Source organism: Microtus oregoni, unplaced genomic scaffold (assembly GCF_018167655.1).
Source record: "Microtus oregoni isolate MIOR12 unplaced genomic scaffold, Mior012 000037F_ref0000500, whole genome shotgun sequence".
Classification (NCBI taxonomy): domain Eukaryota; kingdom Metazoa; phylum Chordata; class Mammalia; order Rodentia; family Cricetidae; genus Microtus; species Microtus oregoni.
This window is the reverse complement of record NW_024543096.1, coordinates 23,731,346-23,750,515: the sequence shown is the minus strand read 5'-3', so window position 1 is coordinate 23,750,515 and position 19,170 is coordinate 23,731,346. Positions and strand designations below refer to the sequence as shown.

Below are 19,170 nucleotides of genomic sequence, written 5' to 3'. Positions count from 1 at the left end.
CCTATGTATCTTACTTTCACTCTTAATGCTGGGTGACTGGGTGGCTGGTCCCTGCTGTCCTCTCCCCTTGTTCTCTTGTTGCTCCTTGTCTTCCTCGTTTTTTTCCCTTTTAAACATTTTGTTCCCAATCTGTGCCTTTGTTTTGTTTTTAGTTAGTTAGTTTGTTGTTTATTCTCTCTGCCTGCCAGCCCTATCCTTGCTCCTGCCTCACTACTGGCCATTCTGTCCTTTATTAGGACCTTCAGGAGTTTTAGACAGGCAAAGAATCACAGCTTCACAAATGTTAATCAAATGCAGCATAAACAAAAGTAACACACCTTAAAATAATTTTCCATAACAGATTTCTCTGTGTAGCCCTGGCTATTATAGAACTCACTCTGTAGATCATACTGGTCTCAACTCAGAGAGATCCACCTCCCTCTGCCTCCTGAGTGTTGGGATTAAAGACTAATTGTCATTTTTTTGTTCTGGTTTCTTTTTCCATTTTCATTGTGTGTTGTGTGTATGAATGTATATGTATTCTTGCATGTATGTGGGAGTACATGGGGAGGCCGAAGTTGATGGGAATCATTCTCTTCCACCTTACGTATTAGAAATCTCTCAAACAAACCTACATAGCTGATAATAATAGCCAGCTTGCTCTGGGAATCCCCTGTCTCTAGAAGTCTTCCAAGAGTGCAATTACAGGTTAGCCACTGAGGATCTGATTCCAGTCCTCATGCTTGCATGGTGACCACCTCCCACAGTCCTCATGTTTGCATGCTGATCTCCTTCAGCACCTTAACTATTGGTGGTGTTCCTTTCAGAAGATATTTGTGTGGAACAGAGGATGCAGCTTCCGTGCTAGGTCACTCATCCAGTATTTTGGAGGCCTTGGATTTGATTTTGAGTGTACATATGTAAATATGTGTGTGTTTACGTGCATGCACATGTGTGTGGGAATTCTTATATTTTGGAGAATTCTAAAATATTTATTCTTTGACAGTTTCATATTTGATAGTTTTGTATTTGGAGTATATCCTCCCAATCCTCTCTTATTCTTTTTCTCTCCATCTAAAAAGTCATTTAAATTTTTGCTTTTTAAAATTTATTTTATATATTTAAATATTTATGTGGGTGCACGCTCGAACCAGCATACCTGTGAACGTCAAAGGATAGCTTGTAGGAATAGACAGGTTCTCTACTTCTACTCATGTGGGTTCCCATGGTTAAATTCAGGTTATCAGGCTTGGTGGCAAAGCACCTTAACCTGCTGAACCATGAAATATTTTTCCCCCCAATTTGTGCCTTTGCTTTGTTTTTGACTTGTTTGTTTTTTGATATTTCAAGATAGGGTTTCTTTGTGTAACAATCTTAGCTGTCCTGGAACTAGCTCTTGTAGACTAGGCTGGCCTCGAACTCACAGAGATCCACCTGCCTTAAAGGGGTGCTTCCCATGTAGATTAGATTCATGTATATCTCTCTTAGGGTCCTCATTGTTGTATAGGTTCTTTGGGATTGTGAATTGTAGGCTGGTTTTCTTTGCTTTATGTTTAAAAACCACTTATGAGTGAGTACATGTGATAATTGTCTTTCTGGGTCTGGGTTACCTTACTCAAAATGATATTTTCTAGCTCCATCCATTTGTCTGCAAATTTCAAGACGTTATTTTTTTTTCTGCTGTGTAGTACTCCATTGTGTAAATGTACCACATTTTCCTTTTCCATTTTTCAGTCAAGGGGCATTTAGGTTGTTTCCAGGTTCTAGCTATGACAAACAAAGCTGCTATGAACATAGATGAGCACATGTCTTTGTGGCACAATTGAACATCCTTTGGATATATACCCAAAAGTGGTATTGCTGGGCTTTAAGGAAGGTTGCTTCCTAATTTTCTGAGAAATTGCCACACTGATCCAAAGGGGCTAAACCAGCTTGCACTCCCACCAGCAATGCAGGAGTGTTCCTTTTACCCTACAGCCTCTCCAGCATAAGTTGTCATCAGTGCTTTTGATCTTGGCCAATGGGGGGTTGGTGAAGATCTTTTTCCATTCTGTAGGCTGCCATTTTTGTCTTATTGACCCTGTCCTTTGCTTTACAGATGCTTTTCCGCTTCAGGCCTACTGCCTCAGGCCTGCTCTGACCTAGGTTTCCAGCTCAGTCCTGTTTCTGTAAATGTCCCTGGTCTGGATCCACTCCTGCGGAGGTCCCTGGCTTGGGGTTGGTCCTGCAAAGGTCTCTGGCTCCAATCTATTCCCGCAGAGGTCCCAGGCTCGGGTGTGCCCGGACCCGCAGAGGTTTCTGGTTCCTGCCTACTACCTTGGTGATCCCAGACTGATGCCTGTACCCTTAGAGGACCTGGCTCAGGCCTACTCCCTCAGAAGTCCCAGACTCATGCCCAGACCCACAGGGGTCCTGGCTCAGGTCTACTCCCTTGAAGATCCCAAATTCACGGCTGGACCCTCCGTGGTCTCTGCCTCTGGCCCACCCACTTAGTGGTTGCTCCCCTGTACCTTGCTCTTGTCTCAGGTCTGCTCTGGCCCAGGTTGCTGGCCCAGGCCTGCTTCCACAAATGTCCACCTTCTGGATCCGCTTCTGCTCCTGTGGAGTTCGCCGTCACAGGCCTGCCCAAGAAGACATTTTTTCTAAATTTATAAAAACGTTTCCTATCATTTTAATATAGCCATTTGTAGCTGTAAAATTCTTCAGTGATTTGATTCATGTAACACATTCTGATATGTCTCTTTGTTTTTATTCATCTGTTTTCTCTGATTTCTTTTGCCTCATTGGTTGTTTAAGAGTATGTTAATTTCCAGCGGACTGTGAATTCCCCAGAGTGCTTTTTGTAACTGATTTCTAATTTAATTCTACTGTGGTTGTGGAACATTTTTTGTATACTTGCAGCTTGTTGGTGTTTGTTTATAGAATATATGGTCTTTTGAGAGTGTTTGTCCTGGTTGTGTTGTCAGCTTGATAAGAGCTAGGGTCATTTGAGAAAAGGAAACTTGAGTTGAGAAAATGCCTCCTTAAGATTGCCTATAGACAAGACAAGAGTATTGTCTTGATTGCTGTAGAAAGGCCCAGCTCACTGTGGGCACTGTTGTTCCTTGGCAGGTCGTCCTGGGGTGTATAAGAAAGGTTGTGAGGAGTCCCAGTCACAAACTACCACCTCTGTGTACTCCACCATGTCTTGTCTGTCATGATGGACTGCCCTCAAACCGTTAGTCACAGTACAGCATTGCTAATAAAGCATTGCTGTGCCCCTCACCTCCACGCCCCAGGGTCTCAGTAGCTCTGGTTGTCCCACAACTCACTGTGTAGACCATGCTGGCCTTGAACTCACAGAGATCTGCCTGCCTCTGCCTCCCTAGTGCTGGGATTAAAGGCGTGCACCACTATGCCCAGCTTCATTGGTCCCTAAGTAACAGCTTGGTGTAAGTATTTGACAGTTAGGAGGAAAATAACTAACTCATACCTCTTTGCTGGTTTTTCTGCACATTTGTTTGTTAATTATTGAAGGTCCAGTATTGAGTCTTGCAGTTGTTGCTGTTGGAGTTTTCATTCCTCCTTTTAATTCTGTGAGTTTTTTTCTGTTGTAGGGCTTCAGTATAAGGTGAATGCACATTGTTACATCTTCCAGATAGAATGACTCCTTAATTGCTATAAGGCATTCCTCGCCTCCTAACATGTAAATCCTATGAAGAGCTGTATGAGCTGATAACTATGTTTGTGAGTGTTTGCAAACTCATTGCCTTTTCCACCCTGTTTGTGTCTCTGAGTTGAAAGTGTCTTCTGTAGAGTCTTTTAGTTGGGTCTTGTTCTTTTTTGTCAGATAGTCTCTGTCTCTTGCTTGTATCTATTGTTTTAGTGCTTTTTAAAGAAATCAAGAAAAGAATACACATATTTATAGTTTATTGTACTGGGTTTATTGCTACTTAACTTTTTTACTTACGATTATTTTATTGAGTATATTCAATTTATTATTCCATAGTGTTTCCATACTTCAGTGAAGTTTGTCCTTATATTACTTTTGTTTGTTTTAGTGTTTCTGAGGCAGTCTTTTGTGATTCAGACTAGTTTGAGCTCATGGTATGGCTAAGGTAACTTTGAACTGATTTTCCTGCTCTGTATCTCCCAGGTGATAGGATTACAGGCATGTGCCACCATGCATGGCTTATTAGCACTTTTGTATGTCAAGGATCTAACAAAATTGTGTGTGTGTACATTTGCTATTTAACCCAGATGATTCTGAAGTTATATACATTTCTACTGTGGTCTGTGTAATTAACCTTTCCTGACTCTCATGCTTTTCCATGGTGGTTTGAGTTACCCTCTGTGTATCCAGAACAGACTCATCCCTCTGCGAGCTCCAGTAGACTGCTCATTGTATCTAGGAAATTTTAAATTCCAGTTATTTTGTGCCTAAACTGTAGATTTCTAGTTTTAAATAATTCTGTCTTTTTGTTGCTGTTTTTCATGTGAGGAAGTTATATAAAACCTTCCTTTAAGTCTTTAAACATGGTTTCCTTTCTTTGAATAGCATGGCTGCTTTGAGCTCTTTGTTTAACCTTAACGCAATACTCAGGCCATCTTACCACTGAGTAGAGCTTATACTTTCCTTTTTTTTTTTTTTTGAATGCCTCACAGTGATTTTATTGAGCATTGTGTTTTGGAAACTGTATATTGATGTCTCAGCCCTGGAACTGTTGCTGTTTACCTGCTCATCTGTTGGGGTGCATGGCTGGAGTGGTTTTCTGTGCAGTACAGCCTGTGAAGTTGCTTCTTAGAGGATGCTCTTCTGGATATGTTGTAGTCTTTGTAACTGAGGTGGTTGCTGTGCTGGCCCTGCTCTGCTTGATCGCCTCTTGATCTCTTCATTTAGTTTTTAGCTAGGTTACTTTTGTTGCTGGCTTGCTCGGCTGTCAGCTTCTACTAATTACTCTGTTTTCATCAACATCTTAGGGCTTAAATTGCTCCACAGTCTGACCCAATTAAAGTCAGGCCTTTTGGCAGAAGCCAAGCACTGCCAGGCTTTTATATTATAGCTGGGTTTATCCCAAGAGGACTCTTTTCCTACCACTCTTTGCAGACCTACTACAGTTCTCTTGTTAAACTGACAGCTGCTCTTGAGTTTTGCATTTTCTGTTATTGTCATTGAACTGCCAGTTTTCTTTTACCTCTCCAAAGATTGTTTTTAATAGTTCGCTTAGGGATGAACTTCCTCAGTTTGTTTTAAATAGAGGGTGTCCATATGTGGCACTGCAGTGTCTTCTGGTTTTACGCATCACCACCTCAAACCTGTGCCTACTTTTAGTGAAGCCAGGAATGGAAGCAGTGAAAATGCCACCATTCCTTTAGGATCAGGGCACTAATGGGTATGGTAACCCTTGTTTAGAAAAATAAAACAAAAAAACCTCTGCCCTGCCAGTGAGTGTTTGGAGTCTAGGATTGTTGCTCTGTTATCTGCTGTCTCTGAAATAGAATTTCTGCCTTTCAAGTAGGGGTTGGTTCCAGAAAGGAGCCCCATTCTTTGTTTGTCTGGACTTTGCAGTGTGAAGTTGGACAGGAGGAACAAGGTGGTAAGAAATGCTAGCAGCCTTCCCCTTCTATAGGGAAATTATGTCACTAGACTGGAGCTGGGGACCTTCCTCGTATAGGACTTCACTCAGTTAAGAGGGTAGGAATAGAGGTAGCTTGTAGCAAGTATGTCGTAGGTACTTTTTCATCTCACCTTAATCAAACAGGGTTTTGTCACAGTTCTGTGACCTTCTAGAATGATGATTTACTGAGTTTCTGAAGTCACGTCCTTGTGTCTTCAGCTGTGTTGTTCCGGTTGGTTTGTGTGTGTTGTGATAAGGTTTTATTTCCATGGAGCTGTACTGTTGTACCAGTTCCATTTTTCCTCTGCAGCTTTTCATAGTGCTCCCTGCTTTATGCATGAAATGCCTGTACCCAGATATTGCCCTGGACTGTGTCATTTGTCCTCGTGTGAGTAGCTTATGTCTTATTGTAGCCTTGCAGTAACTTGATGGCTCCTAAAACAATCTTTCCTGCTTTTTGGTAGGCAGAATTCTAAAACTGTGCCCAGTTTTATTCTCTGATTATTTAGTTAAATATGAATCTAGATGTGCTGCAGAGGGATTTTGTGGTTGTTACTGATTAATAGACTTTTAAAAAGTGGCATGATGAAGCTGAAGAGGGAAGCAGAGTTGAGACGCAACAGTAGAAGCCTGAGAAAGTCTTTTCTCCTTTGCCCATGTTTTAAAAAGGGGTCCTTCTTTATAGTTGAGGCTGGTCTCAAACTGGCTCTTGAATATTTAGCTGAATGAACTAGAAATACAGATGACCCACAGAAGTTGAGCCCAACCCTCTGTTAATATGTGGAAAAGGAAACCTTGGTCCTGTGAACTGAATTCTGCCAAAAGTCTGAATGATCGTGGAAGCAAATGTTCCTCTATATTCATGACTTTTTGTACTGTTGTAATCAGAATACCTGTGCATGGTGGCTTCAGAAGACTGTAGCCTGTCATGGCAGAGTGTCTGTGCATGTGCTGGTAGTAGAGTGGCAGCTGCTGCTCCTACCAGGTCGGCTTAAAGATTCCATAGTTTTTCACTGGAGTCTGAGCATATGAGTGTTAGGGGACATTTCAAATTCACCCTGTAACGTCTCTTGTGGCAGCTTGACAGGGCTATAGCCTAGTTGCTATTGCTTTCGTAATTGGCCAGTTTCTCTCCTGCCAGCCAGTTCCTGAGTAACCACTTTGAGGCTTAATATTATTTATAAACTGTTAGGCCTATTAGTTTAGGCTTATTACTACTTAGCTTTTACAACTTAAACTAACCCATTTCTATTATTCTCTATTTTACCACAAGGCTCATGGCTTGTTACCTCACATCTTGCTACTCCATTGGCTGCTGGCATCTCCCAGACTCTGCCTTCATTTTCCCTGTATCTTTATTTGGATTTCTCACATAGCTATAGTCTGTTATGCCATAGACCAAAGCAGCTTCTTTGTTAACCAGTGGTAATATTATATTCACAGCATACAGAGGGGCACCACACATCATCTCCCCTTTTCTGTCTAATTAAATGGAAGGTTTTAACTTTAACATAGTAAAACTACATAAAACAGGTATTAAGCAAGAATTACAGTTACAATGTTTAGTCTATTTGTATTTGACAAAATTAAAGAAAATATCCTATCATTTACCCTATCTTTGTGAGTCTAAAGTTTTATATCTAATTTATCTTTTATCATAACTAAGGAAAACTATAACTGTCTAGTGTTCAACTCTATCAAAGACCCCAAAAGGGGGCTGGAGAGATGGCTCAGCGGTTAAGAGCATTGCCTGCTCTTCCAAAGGTCCTGAGTTCAATTCCCAGCAACCACATGGTGGCTCACAACCATCTGTAATGAGGTCTGGTGCCCTCTTCTGGCCTGCAGGCATACACACAGACAGAACATTGTATGCATAATAAGTAAATGAATATATAAAAAAAAAAACAAAAAAAAACAAAGACCCCAAAAGGATATTACCTAAGCAAACAGGAAATGCATCGTAAACCAACTTCCAAAACTCTTGAAATGACAGAAACATCTGGCTGCCTGGACAGTCACCCAAAGTTCTTCTGTAACATTGGGGCATTCACTTTCAGTCCATAGTGTCCAGCAGACTTTTCTGTGAAGCAGGAAATTTGAAAGACTGTCCTACCTAAATTGGCAGTTTGTCAGTTATTTTCTTCTATGTCCTGCAGAATGTCTGGCAATTTCTTCTGTGAAGCAGGAACCCTGAAGAACCATTGCACCTTGTTTTGACAAAGTTTAGTAGTCATTTTCCTGTGGGTTCTGCATGCAACATATAGTCAAACAGTCCAGGCAAGCGAGCAGTTCCTTGGCCAGATGCCTAGCCTTGCCACTTTGAAAGCAAATTCCATAAGGAGTTTCTTTGCCCATTATCCTCTTGAAGTAATCAGTGCTTCAATTCTCACTTTTGAGAAAAGTCTTTAAGTTCATTTTAAATGCCATATTCTATAGGTCTTCGAAGTGTTTGAAGATTACCTATTCATCTGAAATATATCTCTGGATATCTAGAAAACCTAACATGACTATAAGTTTGGCTATTATAGATGACTATTAATTTGTATTTTTAACATTTTTAAATGAGCTGTATAAACAATACCTTAAACAAGAGTAGAAATATACATATAGTATAACTAAATTGACTATAAATTATATTAGTAGTTAATGGTTGGGATTTGGATCAAAGTATATTTAGTAATCTACCTTTTTATAATTTCTATATTATATCCTCTTTCTTTTTAAAAAAGAAAAGGGATTGACTATGACCATTAACCATTTATAACCAACCCCCCTTAAATTAAAAAAAGCATTTATAAACAATATTTTGGGCATAGTTTTCTATACTACTTCCTGCTGATTGGGGATCCTGAGAAAATTTAGAATTATGGTTAAATCCTGACTGTGGTAGTCTGTGAGGCTGCATCGTCTCAGCCAGTTGCCTTGAAACTGTTCTGGATATGGGATCACCTGGACCATTGCTCTCATGGAGACCTCTCAAGAGGTCTTCTTTGATCAAACCATATTACCCTGGAAAGAATCCACAGCTTCTTATATTCAAAACAAAAGCAGAACTTCTTTTCCAAAGCAACATATCCTTAGACCCAATTTTGAAGTCAAGATCTTTTATGTTGGTTTAGCTTAGCAGCCCTCACAATCAAAATAATCTCTTTGCAGTTAGCTCATTAATTGTCAAGAAATTCAAAGAAGGCACAATAGTATACATAATTTAGACTCTTTTTATATTTGTGTGGCTTATTATTTTTACTGTCTTTGAAGATTTTATTATCATTTTTTAAACTATTTTTATAACTGCCTATATCTTTTTTCTCTCCCAAACCTATGTACATTTTTAAAACATGGTGTGACCCATTTAAAGTTTTTTTTTGGTCTGAATCTGTCTTTATTGCATATCTGTAATCAATTTTTGACCAAGAGAGTTTTTAAAATGCTAAGTGGGCATGGCTAGGACCAATGCAGCAGCTTTGGCTTTCTACCATGGCTGAGGTATGTTCCCTACCAGCTCTGGGAGCCATGTTCACTGCCCCTCCTATGGGAAGCAGCGGGTCCATGCTGCCACCAAGCAGCTTGTAGCACACTGCCCATAAGCCCTTCTTGTCTGTATGAGTAGAAGCCAAATCCACCATGCAGCACTCTGCTGTTTGTAGATACCTCTGTGTACCAAGACAGGAATCCTCCATGCTGTTTTCAAGCCTGAATGCTGCAGTGTCTCTGCACTGTGATCTGTATGAGAGACTAGGAACTCCAGTGTGACTCCGTTTCTTTGCGCTTAGAATCTCATGTGGATCCATGCCAGATGGTGGGCGCCATTTGTAACTGGATGTTTCTCTTTCACCTGCCATTTCCCAAATAACCACTCAGAGGCTTAATATTAATTACAGTCTCTTTGGCCAATGGCTCAGGCTTCTTACTGTCGATAATAAAACTAACCTATTCTAATAATCTGTATATTGCCACATGCCCTGTGACTTACTGGTAATGCTCTGGCATCTTATTCCTCCAGCAGCTTTTGGCATCTCCCTCCCTCTCTCCGCCTTCTTTTCTTTTCCCCTTTATCTTTGCTTGGCTTTCCTGCCTGGCTCTGTTCTGCCTTGCTATTGGCCAGATCAACTTTTTTATTAACCAATGGTAATAAAACATTCAGAGCATATAGAAGGACATCCCATATCACAAAAACAAATAATTATCAACCTGTTTGAAATTATAAATTAAACTTATATACCAATTAAAAAATTATTTCAAATCATATATATATATGTATGTATGTATATGCACACAGTATCCCATTTCTGGTAATTTTATATTTCTCCATAATGCTCACATAAATAATTGTGCTTTTAGGTGTCTTATGCCTTTCTAATGTAATTATAAATTATAACTTCTTAGACATTAATTTTGGTTTATTGCTGATAACTTAGAAACAGATAATTTTTTATGTTGACTTGATAGCTAGCAGCCTTATAATTCTTGTACTTTTAAGGTTGTGACTGTGTTGAAGTAGGTGTGGCCTGTTGAAGGAAATTAGTCACTGTGGGGCAGGCGTTGAGGTTTCTTTTGCTCAAGTTTTGCTCAGTGTCACAGTCCACTTCTGTTGCCTTCTGATCAACATGCAGCCAGCGCCATGCCTGCTTACTGCCGTGCTTCCCACCATGGTGATGATGGATTGAACCTCTGGAACACCTCAGTTAAATGTTTTCCTAAGAAGAGTTGTGGTCATGGTGTCTATTCTTAGCAGTAGAAACCTAAGACAATCCCCAAACTCACCTCAGTTCTTTCCCACTTTTTGTGTCATCTTTTGTTGGTTGTTCTTAACTCATCAGTTCCAATTTGTGCTGCCCATAATGGTATGGGGCCATCTATCCTCTGTTAGGGTCCACGCCCTTTTAAAAAACTGACTCCTTCTCCAAAAGCCAGTAAATGTCCATAGCTACTCAGGCATGTGAACTCCTCTCCCCTCCATGCTAGATGTTGACTGACTTCTACTTGTGCAGGTCGTATGCAGGCAAGCACAGCCACTGTGAGTTCATGGGTGCAGTGGTCCTGTCATGTCCAGAAGATACTGTTGTGCTTAGCCTCTCTGAAACCTCCAACTTTTAGAATCTTACTTAGTCCCTCCTCTCTCATGGGGGACAGATGTGTGTGTGTGTGTGTGTGTGTGTGTGTGTGTGTGTGTGCGCGCGCGCGCCTGTGTGTGTGCCTGTGTGTGTATGAATGTATGGTATTAATTGTCCCATCGGTGGCTGAGCACTACACTGACACTGCACTTGGCAGAGTTGTGAGTCTCTGCATTTCCCACCATCCACTACACAAGGAAACTTCTCTGATGAGGTCTGAGAGCTGCACTGATCAATGAGTGTAGAGATAAAAGTTTAGAAGCCAACTTGATAAAATGTCCGTTTAGCAGAGTAAGATAGTAGGGTCACTCCTGGGGCCTCTGAGCTCCCCAACCACGGATTCTTAGCCAGATTTACAGTACCAGGGATGTGTTTCTTCCTCTGGAATGGGCTTTAAATCCAGTCAGAAATTGGTATTGTTTTGGGGGTCTCCGGGAGTCCCCTGAACACTTGAGAAATGGTGTCTCACACTTTACCCTGGGCATTTTATTTAGTAACCCGTGGTTTTCTGGGAGGAGCATTATCCTCTGCATAGTGTGAGTCCAATTGAACTTTATTATATGAAAACACACACACACACACACACACACACACACACAACCTTACTTATAAAATGATTCTTCAGTGCCTGATCTGGAAGCTGACTTCCGCCGAGAAGATTGGTCTAGTTTATTAGCCACTAAAGGCCGGAAGCTGCTACCTATTTTTATTTTAAATACACAAATTGGTTTTCAAATTTTGAATAACTTTTTCTTACCATTTTCTTTGTTTAGATTGCCTTTAGTTATGTGCAGACTTTGATTAGAGTCAGCTCGTCAGTACTTAGCTCTCTGGAGTTGTAGACTGAATTTGAGGCGGAGATACTTTTTCCTTTAATATCTTGAAGACAATTTGTGTTAATTTGTGAACAGCTCTTTTTTCATGAATTAGTTATAATGAAGCTGATTGCAACGAATGTAAGATTGAGGACATATAACACATCATGTCACCTTGTACTAGTCATAGATTGGGTCATTGCATTAGGGTTCTTGATTGTTTTGAAAATGAATGTGGGGCGCTGGAGAGATGGCTCAGAGGTTAAGAGCACCGACTGTTCTTCCAGAGGTCCTGAGTTCAATTCCCAGCAACCACATGGTGGCTCACAACCATCTATAATGAGATCTGGTGCCCTCTTCTGGCCTACAGGGATACATGCAGGCAGAATATTGTATACATAATAAATAAATAAATAAATCTTTAAAAAAAAAGAAAAGAAAATGAATGTGATATATTACAGTCTTCATTCCTAGTCTTGTGAGTCTTTTTCATCATCCAAGAAGATGTGAAAATAATACAAAGTTTTCATAAAAGTGTTTATTAGTTTTTCCTTTGTGTGTTTGCTGGTTTTGAGATGGAACCCAGGGCCCCATATTTTTTTTATCAGCTCTCAGCTTTGTGTGTGTGTGTGTGTGTGTGTGTGTGCGCGCGCGTGCACACACATGCATGTATAAGCTGTCTTGGAGAATGAACCAAGGGCCTCATGTAGTCTTGGTATGCATATACGATTATGCTAAATCTTCACCCTATTGTACATTTTAATAGATCCGGAATTAATTTTTTCCTGTGTGATGGAGAATTATTCAGTCCTTGCCTGTGTAATATGATCAAATAAGGTAGGTAAGTGATAAGTTTACAGTGTTTAATGCTGCATAGTATTTTACCTCATATGCTTCATAATATTGGTTATATATGATGCATCCAGCCAAAGTCATTTCAACTTCTCTCTTTTACTTTTTTAAATCTTCATTCATGTTGCAAGTTGCAGCAATGTCTTGTCCTTTTGGTCTGTGTATAGTAGCATTGGTCATTTAAAGGATCCCAAGTGTGGAATACATTTGGTATGTGGACGGCAGTGAGACAGTCTCCCGTCTTACTCCTCGGTTCTGTATGCTGCACTGTGCTGTGTGTGCCTTTCCTCCTTGTTATCTCATGCTCTTTCCTGATGACAGTTGAATCATTAGATTCAGTTGTCAGCTTCAGAGCAGACTTCTGTCCTTACTGCTGGGTAAGCAGACAAGTCCTGACAGGGAAACTCACCAGTGTCCTTTCTCCTTCACACTTCAACTGAGAGAAATCCCAGACTGTGGAGATGGATCAGATTGAAAAGGTCTGACTCACAAGCATGAAGTCTTTGGTTCTGATTCCCGGATTCCCACACTCACATAGAAGGCGAGGTGCAGCCTGTAAATGTGTAATCCAGGACTGGGAAGCTGGAGACATAAGGATTATGGGGATTCCTGGCAACCAGATCTAGATTGAGTGAGACATCTATCTCCCTCACCTCAAAGTGGTGAATTACTCACAAAGAAATCCTGAAGAGTTCTCCAAACCCTGTCTACCAACATTCTTTTCAAATTTAGTCTGACAGTTGTTTGTTTTGTCTCCTAGATGTTCTTCTGGTTTGCTGTTGTCATAAGCAGGTGTCTCTAAGGCCATAGCTAGGTATTTGCTGAAGGAACTCAGACTAGGCATATACATTTCGATAGCTGAGGTTTCCCACCTTTTGACATGTTTTCGTGAAGGCCATTTTCAGTTACCTAATGCTCCATCATATCGAACATATTGTAATAAACTAGCTGGCTGTCAGACCGCTTTTTCAGTTCTAAAGTTTGTGAAAGTCTCACCAGAAAATATAGAACGTTTTCAGCTTTTTGTTTTGTAAAATTTCATATTTATGTTGGGTATGGTAAATTTGACAATAAATCCTAATGAACCCCATCACGTAGGTGTGATACCTATCATGATTTTGTTGTAGGGCTGTTTGGTTTGAAACAGAGTCTCTCTATGTAGCCTTGGCTGACCCTAGTATTATTCATGTCCAAAACAGTGACTAAAATTTGAACACATGGCCTTGTGTCTTCGGCACCAAGAGCAGAGACAGATTTTGTCATATGACTGAGAGCATCCAGATAACAAATGAACATATATTGTGCCGTGGGTTTTGGTGAGAACTGCCATTCTTATTTTCTCATCTAAAGCATTGCTGAGGTGAGGTTTTATTTTTCAAAACTGATGAGCTATTTTTCGGTGGTGGGGCATTGGATCTTGCCAACTTGGTGAGTTTCTAAATGTATGATGGCTAGTAACAGAAATCAAACCCAGACAGAATTGGATAGCATTTTAATGCATGTTCTTTCATTTAGCAGTACGTTAACATTCACAAAATTTATCATATCATGAACTTTTTTTTTTGGCACTTTGTGGTTACAAATATCAGGAGCTATTGTAATGCACAGTCTTCATCATTGGAAAAAAGGGAAAAAGATTCTCTGATAGAAAAATAAGCCAGAATGCTCACTTCAGTGCTAGGACTTATAGGTGGGATATGTTTAACTTTAATTAATGTGCATTTTTCATTATTGCTAGCAGTTTTGTATTCTTTATTTATTAAGGGCCCAAACAGAGTGAAGTGAAATTGCTTGTTTTTAAAATAAAAATGCATACTCTTGTTCAGATGGCAAACAAATTGGCATTATGAAATAAATCTTGTCAGAAAATTATGACAGTTGAAAGAAAAATATTTTTAAATGATTGTGTAGGTGCGCCTGACCCTCAGCAGAGTTTGGGGGCTTACTGTGTTTCATTGTTTAATAAGGAGCTGTTATTTTGGGAGTGAAAGCAGGAGAGATGGATGGTGATGAGTGCTTGGTGTGAAGACACTGCCTGGCTGGCTTGACTGTCAGCTGTTGTTGGTCTCTGTTACTTGTTTTATTACTAGCTTATGTCCATGAAAACAAGAGAAAATAGACTTTGAATGACTTATGCGCACACAAAAATCCCTGTGTGCACATATGTGCTGAAGCAAGTGCTGTATGTATTAACTGCGGTCTACCACAGAACTACATCCTTGACCTCTGAATGGAATTTGGATTATTTTGTTGAATTAAATATCAAAAAAGCAAAATATTGTTCTTATTATTCAGTAACAGTACAACTGGGATAGAGTATATGTTGGCACAATCAAGCATTCCCAGCTTTTGGGAGTATAGTAGGAAAATTTGAAATGAAGTATCTCATTATAGCATAATTTATTCCTTAAAGTAGAAATAAAAAATATTAAGTTACCATCAAAACAAGGACTCATTTGTTAGTTAAGCAGAGTCATTCACTGGTGTTTAGTTAATTAAATTGTTGGATCATAGAAGTCAAAAAATTATGTCCAGAGGCTTGTTTAAAGCTTGTAGCTTTTTAGCAAGAGTAATTGTTTTTAACACTTAAGGACATTTGGGGTGGCTTTTTGATAGTTAATTAAAAAGCAAGGCACAGGGTATATAGTGGTTCTCCTGGCGCTTGAGCAGCTGACAGATGTTATTGATGCTACTCTATTGTCATTTACTAGAGAACTCACTGTCAAGTTTAGAGTGGCAGAAAAATTAACCTTCGAGTATTCTTTGTGGAGTACTTACATACAAGTGTTTTCAAAGTTGAGGAAACACATAAACACAAACAAGTGGAATTCACTAAGATGTGCTACAGTGAATAGTGATAAGTATGTGTGGAACAGATAAAAATTATACAGATTCACAAAGCTAGTAAAAAAAGTAAGATGTTCAAAGCCTGTGGTTATTAATATGTTATTCATCAGCAGATAATTTGCAGAAAATATGTGAATGACAAATGCCATTCACTCTCATGGCATTAAAGTGGCATGGCCTCCACAGATACTCGTTAACAACAAAAACTGAGTGTCCTGACTGGCTTGGTAGGGTTTTGTTTGGTTTTGACAGTTGGTTAAAGGCTGAGATTGAAATTTTTATGATCAAAGAGGATGATACGTTACCAAGTACTATTATCAAATACTATTACTTTTAAAAATTGTTTTTTCTTCAGATTTACAGTTTTTTAAATGAATATGACATTAAATTAGAAGATAAAATAGGATGTAGCTAGACGTGTTCTCTGTCTTGCTGGTCCCCCTGGGCTGGTTTCTCTCCACCTGCCTGTTCCCGAAGCTGCTTATGAAATAACCACTCTGAGAGTTCTTACCAGGTACAGTTGTTTGGACAAAGTCTTAGGCTTCTTACTGGCTAGCTCTAATTATAAATTAACCTATTTCTATTAATCTGTGTATTGCCACGAAACTGTGGCTTACCAGTGTGGCATGTTACTCCTTTGGCTATATGGCATCTCTTGATTCTGCCTACCCTCTCTGTATCCCTGTTTGGATTTTCTGTCTGACTTTACTCTGCTAAGCCATTGGCCAAAACAGCTTTATTCATGAACCAATTAAAACAGAAGGACATCCCACATCATACACATGCTGGGCATGGTGATGAATGCCTTTAATCCCAGTACTCGGGAGGCAGAGTCAGGTAGGTCTTTGTGAGGTTAAGGCCAGCCTGGTCTGCAGAGTAAGTTCCACAACAGCCAAGGTTGTTACACGCAGAAACCCTGTCTCAAAAAATGAAAAACCAAAACAAGAAACTAAACAAGGTGCACATAGTGAAGTATGTTGCACCCTCTTGTACACAAATGCCATCAGAGAAGGCGGAACACAGGCGTGCATGGGAGTAGTTTCAGCCCCATATGTAGTCTTGGGCATTTTCAGATGGTGTAGCAAGCACAAAGGAAACTCCCACGTTTCAGAATCTCCTTCTTAACTGTACAGAAGCAGCTTCTGCTGACCTTAAATTGGTTCTGTGCTGTAGTGACACTGCAGGGCAAATGCCAAAAGAGCCTCCCAATACAGTTCTACACTGGTCTTCCAAGTAATGAATGTCTTCAACAAAAATCACATGCTGGGTTTGGGATCAATATTCCCTGGCTGTACCCATGCCAATGAAAGTAACATCAGGATCAGGAGCACTGGCTGCTCTTGTCCAGGACCTGGGTTCAGTTCCCAGCACCCACATGACAACTCACATCCATCTGTAACTCCAGTTTCTGATCTCTATGGGTACCTGTATCCATGTGGTACACATACATACACTTAGGTACATTCACATATAAAAATAAGTAAGATCTAAGAATGTAATTGATAGTGAAAATGTAAAACCCTGAGTGAAACTTCTGGGCTTCAAAACAGCCATTCCAACTATAGAAGTTCATTGCTAGTATAGTTAGGGACTGAGTGAGTGTTTGGCTATATGAATTTAGCTGCATCATACTTTTATTTTTGAGTTTGTTACAACAAAGTGATTTTTATATTAAAAGACTAAAAGCGTTTTTTGAAGATAAATACAGAGACTCATTTCAGATTAGCATTTATGGGTAAGTATTTGCAAGAAATTTTGGGAATAGGAAACCCTAGTAATGAGGTATTCTCTTTTCCCCAAAATCTGTTCTTGCTAGCAGACTTGTATTGTGGGATAGTGTTCACAATGGCTATGACTTGAGTTTTGTTCATGACGTTTGTAGAAGCCTTTTCTCTTGTTAGGTAAATGTGTACATGATTTTGCCTGTTGGCCTACACAGATCAAAATACTTAGGGTCTCTTTAAATAAAAAGTTGACAAATCTTTGTTTGACAGCAGAGCTTCTCAAATACAGAGTGCTCACAGCGCTGGGCTACAAAAGGCCCCAAGAATCTGTATTGATTGAAAGCATCTTAGCTGATATGGTTACGTGTTAGCTAATAACTCTCCAGTGTTCTAGGTAGATTTTCAGGTCCTGCCAGTGCATTCTCTAAACACCCCTTCGGTGCCAGGACCTGTGCTAGGGTACTCTCATATATTCCTTCTTTTTTGAAAGTGTTAGAAACTGTTGAAGTGACAGCATTGGGTAAACATTTTTGTCTTAAATGCCTCCTCTCCAGGTGCATACTTCAAGGAACACCCATGGAAGGGTTCAGTCTTAGAAGAAGAAACTATACATTTGCAAGAACAGTGGGAAATAAAATACCTTGTTATTGCTGGCTGGTCCTGGACAAAGTAGGGCCTGTTATCCTTATCTTTTTTATTATTATTATTTTTTTTAATTTTTGATTTTTTTTTTTGAGACAGGGTTTCTCTGTAGCTTTGCAGCCTGTCCTGGTCTCACAGTGTAGACCAGGCTGACCTCGTAAATTCAGAGATACCTTGCCTCTGCCTCCCGAGTGCTGGAATTAAAGGTGTGCACCACTACTGCCCAGACTGTCTTTGTCTTTCTAAGTGCTGGTGCAGTATCAACCAGTTGTCAGGCCAAAGGAGAGGTATGGATCACTTAGCTGCTTTGGAAACATGACTCCTAGTGTTGCTTCTCCTTTCATCTGAAATGAAAAGGTGTTGCATTAACAAACCTTTAAAATTTTGATGAAGTCCAATCCATTAGTTCTTACAAAGTTGAATGTTTTAATTGTAAAGTATATCTAATGTAAATTTCCGCCTTATTTCAAGGTGCTGAGATTTGAACTTCAGTATCCAGAGGAATTTTCCTTTTGACTTATGACACTTACGACTCACAACTAATGTTGTATTCTTCTCACCCCTTAATGTATTAGAACCGAATTGACAATGTATAAGACTCCTTCTTTTTTCATGTTTTTGAGATGAGTTATATAATCCATGCCTCCTAGAGTTCTCTGTGTAGCCTAGGCTGACCTTGGACTCATGATCTTTCTGCCTTGTAGGTATATACCACAACACCTACCTTGTTTACATCCTTATAGTAGGCCAAGTGTTTTTGTGAAATCTTTATGTTTGTGTGCATGCTTGCATGCATGAGTGAGTGCATGCTGAATTGGGTGTACTGTGGGCTATAGTCAAAAGTATATATCGGCTGTAAGATGCTTTGTTAAATGGGGTGTACCTTTAAATCAGAGAGTTTTGAAGTTTTTTTTCTGTTTATAGCATTCATTGTAAATTTTATTGCACTTTCACTATATGTAATGTATATATATGTATGCATACACACATGTGCATGTGTTGTTTTTTAATAGGTGCAATGGATGAGCTTCACAGTCTGGATCCAAGAAGGCAAGAGTTATTGGAAGCGAGATTTACTGGAGTTGCGACTGGGAGCACTGGGAGCACTGGGAGTTGCAGTGTTGGAGCGAAAGTGAGTAAAATTTTAATCTCATTTACTCATTTCTTTATATTAAGTGGTCTAGAACCTACTTGGTGGGGCTGTTGAGACAGTTTGATGACCAGAGTTTAAACCCCAGGACTCTCATGTTGGAAGAGAGAACCAGGACTTACAAATTGTCCATTGGCCACCATAGTGTGTGTATATACCACACACAGAGACTTACACACACACAAATATAAAACACTGAAACTACAAAGAATATTTTGTGCAGAAGTCTTAAATATATAAGTCAGACTGTTACTTTTTATGATTTTTATAATGTGTAGAAGAAAAGTTAATATTTAGAAATCTGATTTTATTTGATGTACAGAATATTTCTATATTAATGCAATGGTGTTTGGCAATTCTTTCTATTAATTTCTTGAACAAAAGGTCTTGTCTACACCTGTCTGTATGGGAGTGTTGCCCTGCTTTTCCCATAGTAGTTTCTAAGTGTGA

General features: G+C 39.6%; 1 protein-coding gene across 1 annotated transcript in view; it reads left to right on the top strand.

Moving 5' to 3' along the window:
* The window catches only part of Tlk1 (tousled like kinase 1), a 109,612-nt gene that overhangs the window by 14,172 nt on the left and 76,270 nt on the right, over positions 1-19,170 (top strand). Inside the window, exon 2 of the mRNA XM_041631407.1 lies at positions 18,584-18,702. Coding sequence (XP_041487341.1) covers positions 18,584-18,702 — 119 coding nt within the window. The remainder of the gene's footprint in view (positions 1-18,583; positions 18,703-19,170) is intronic.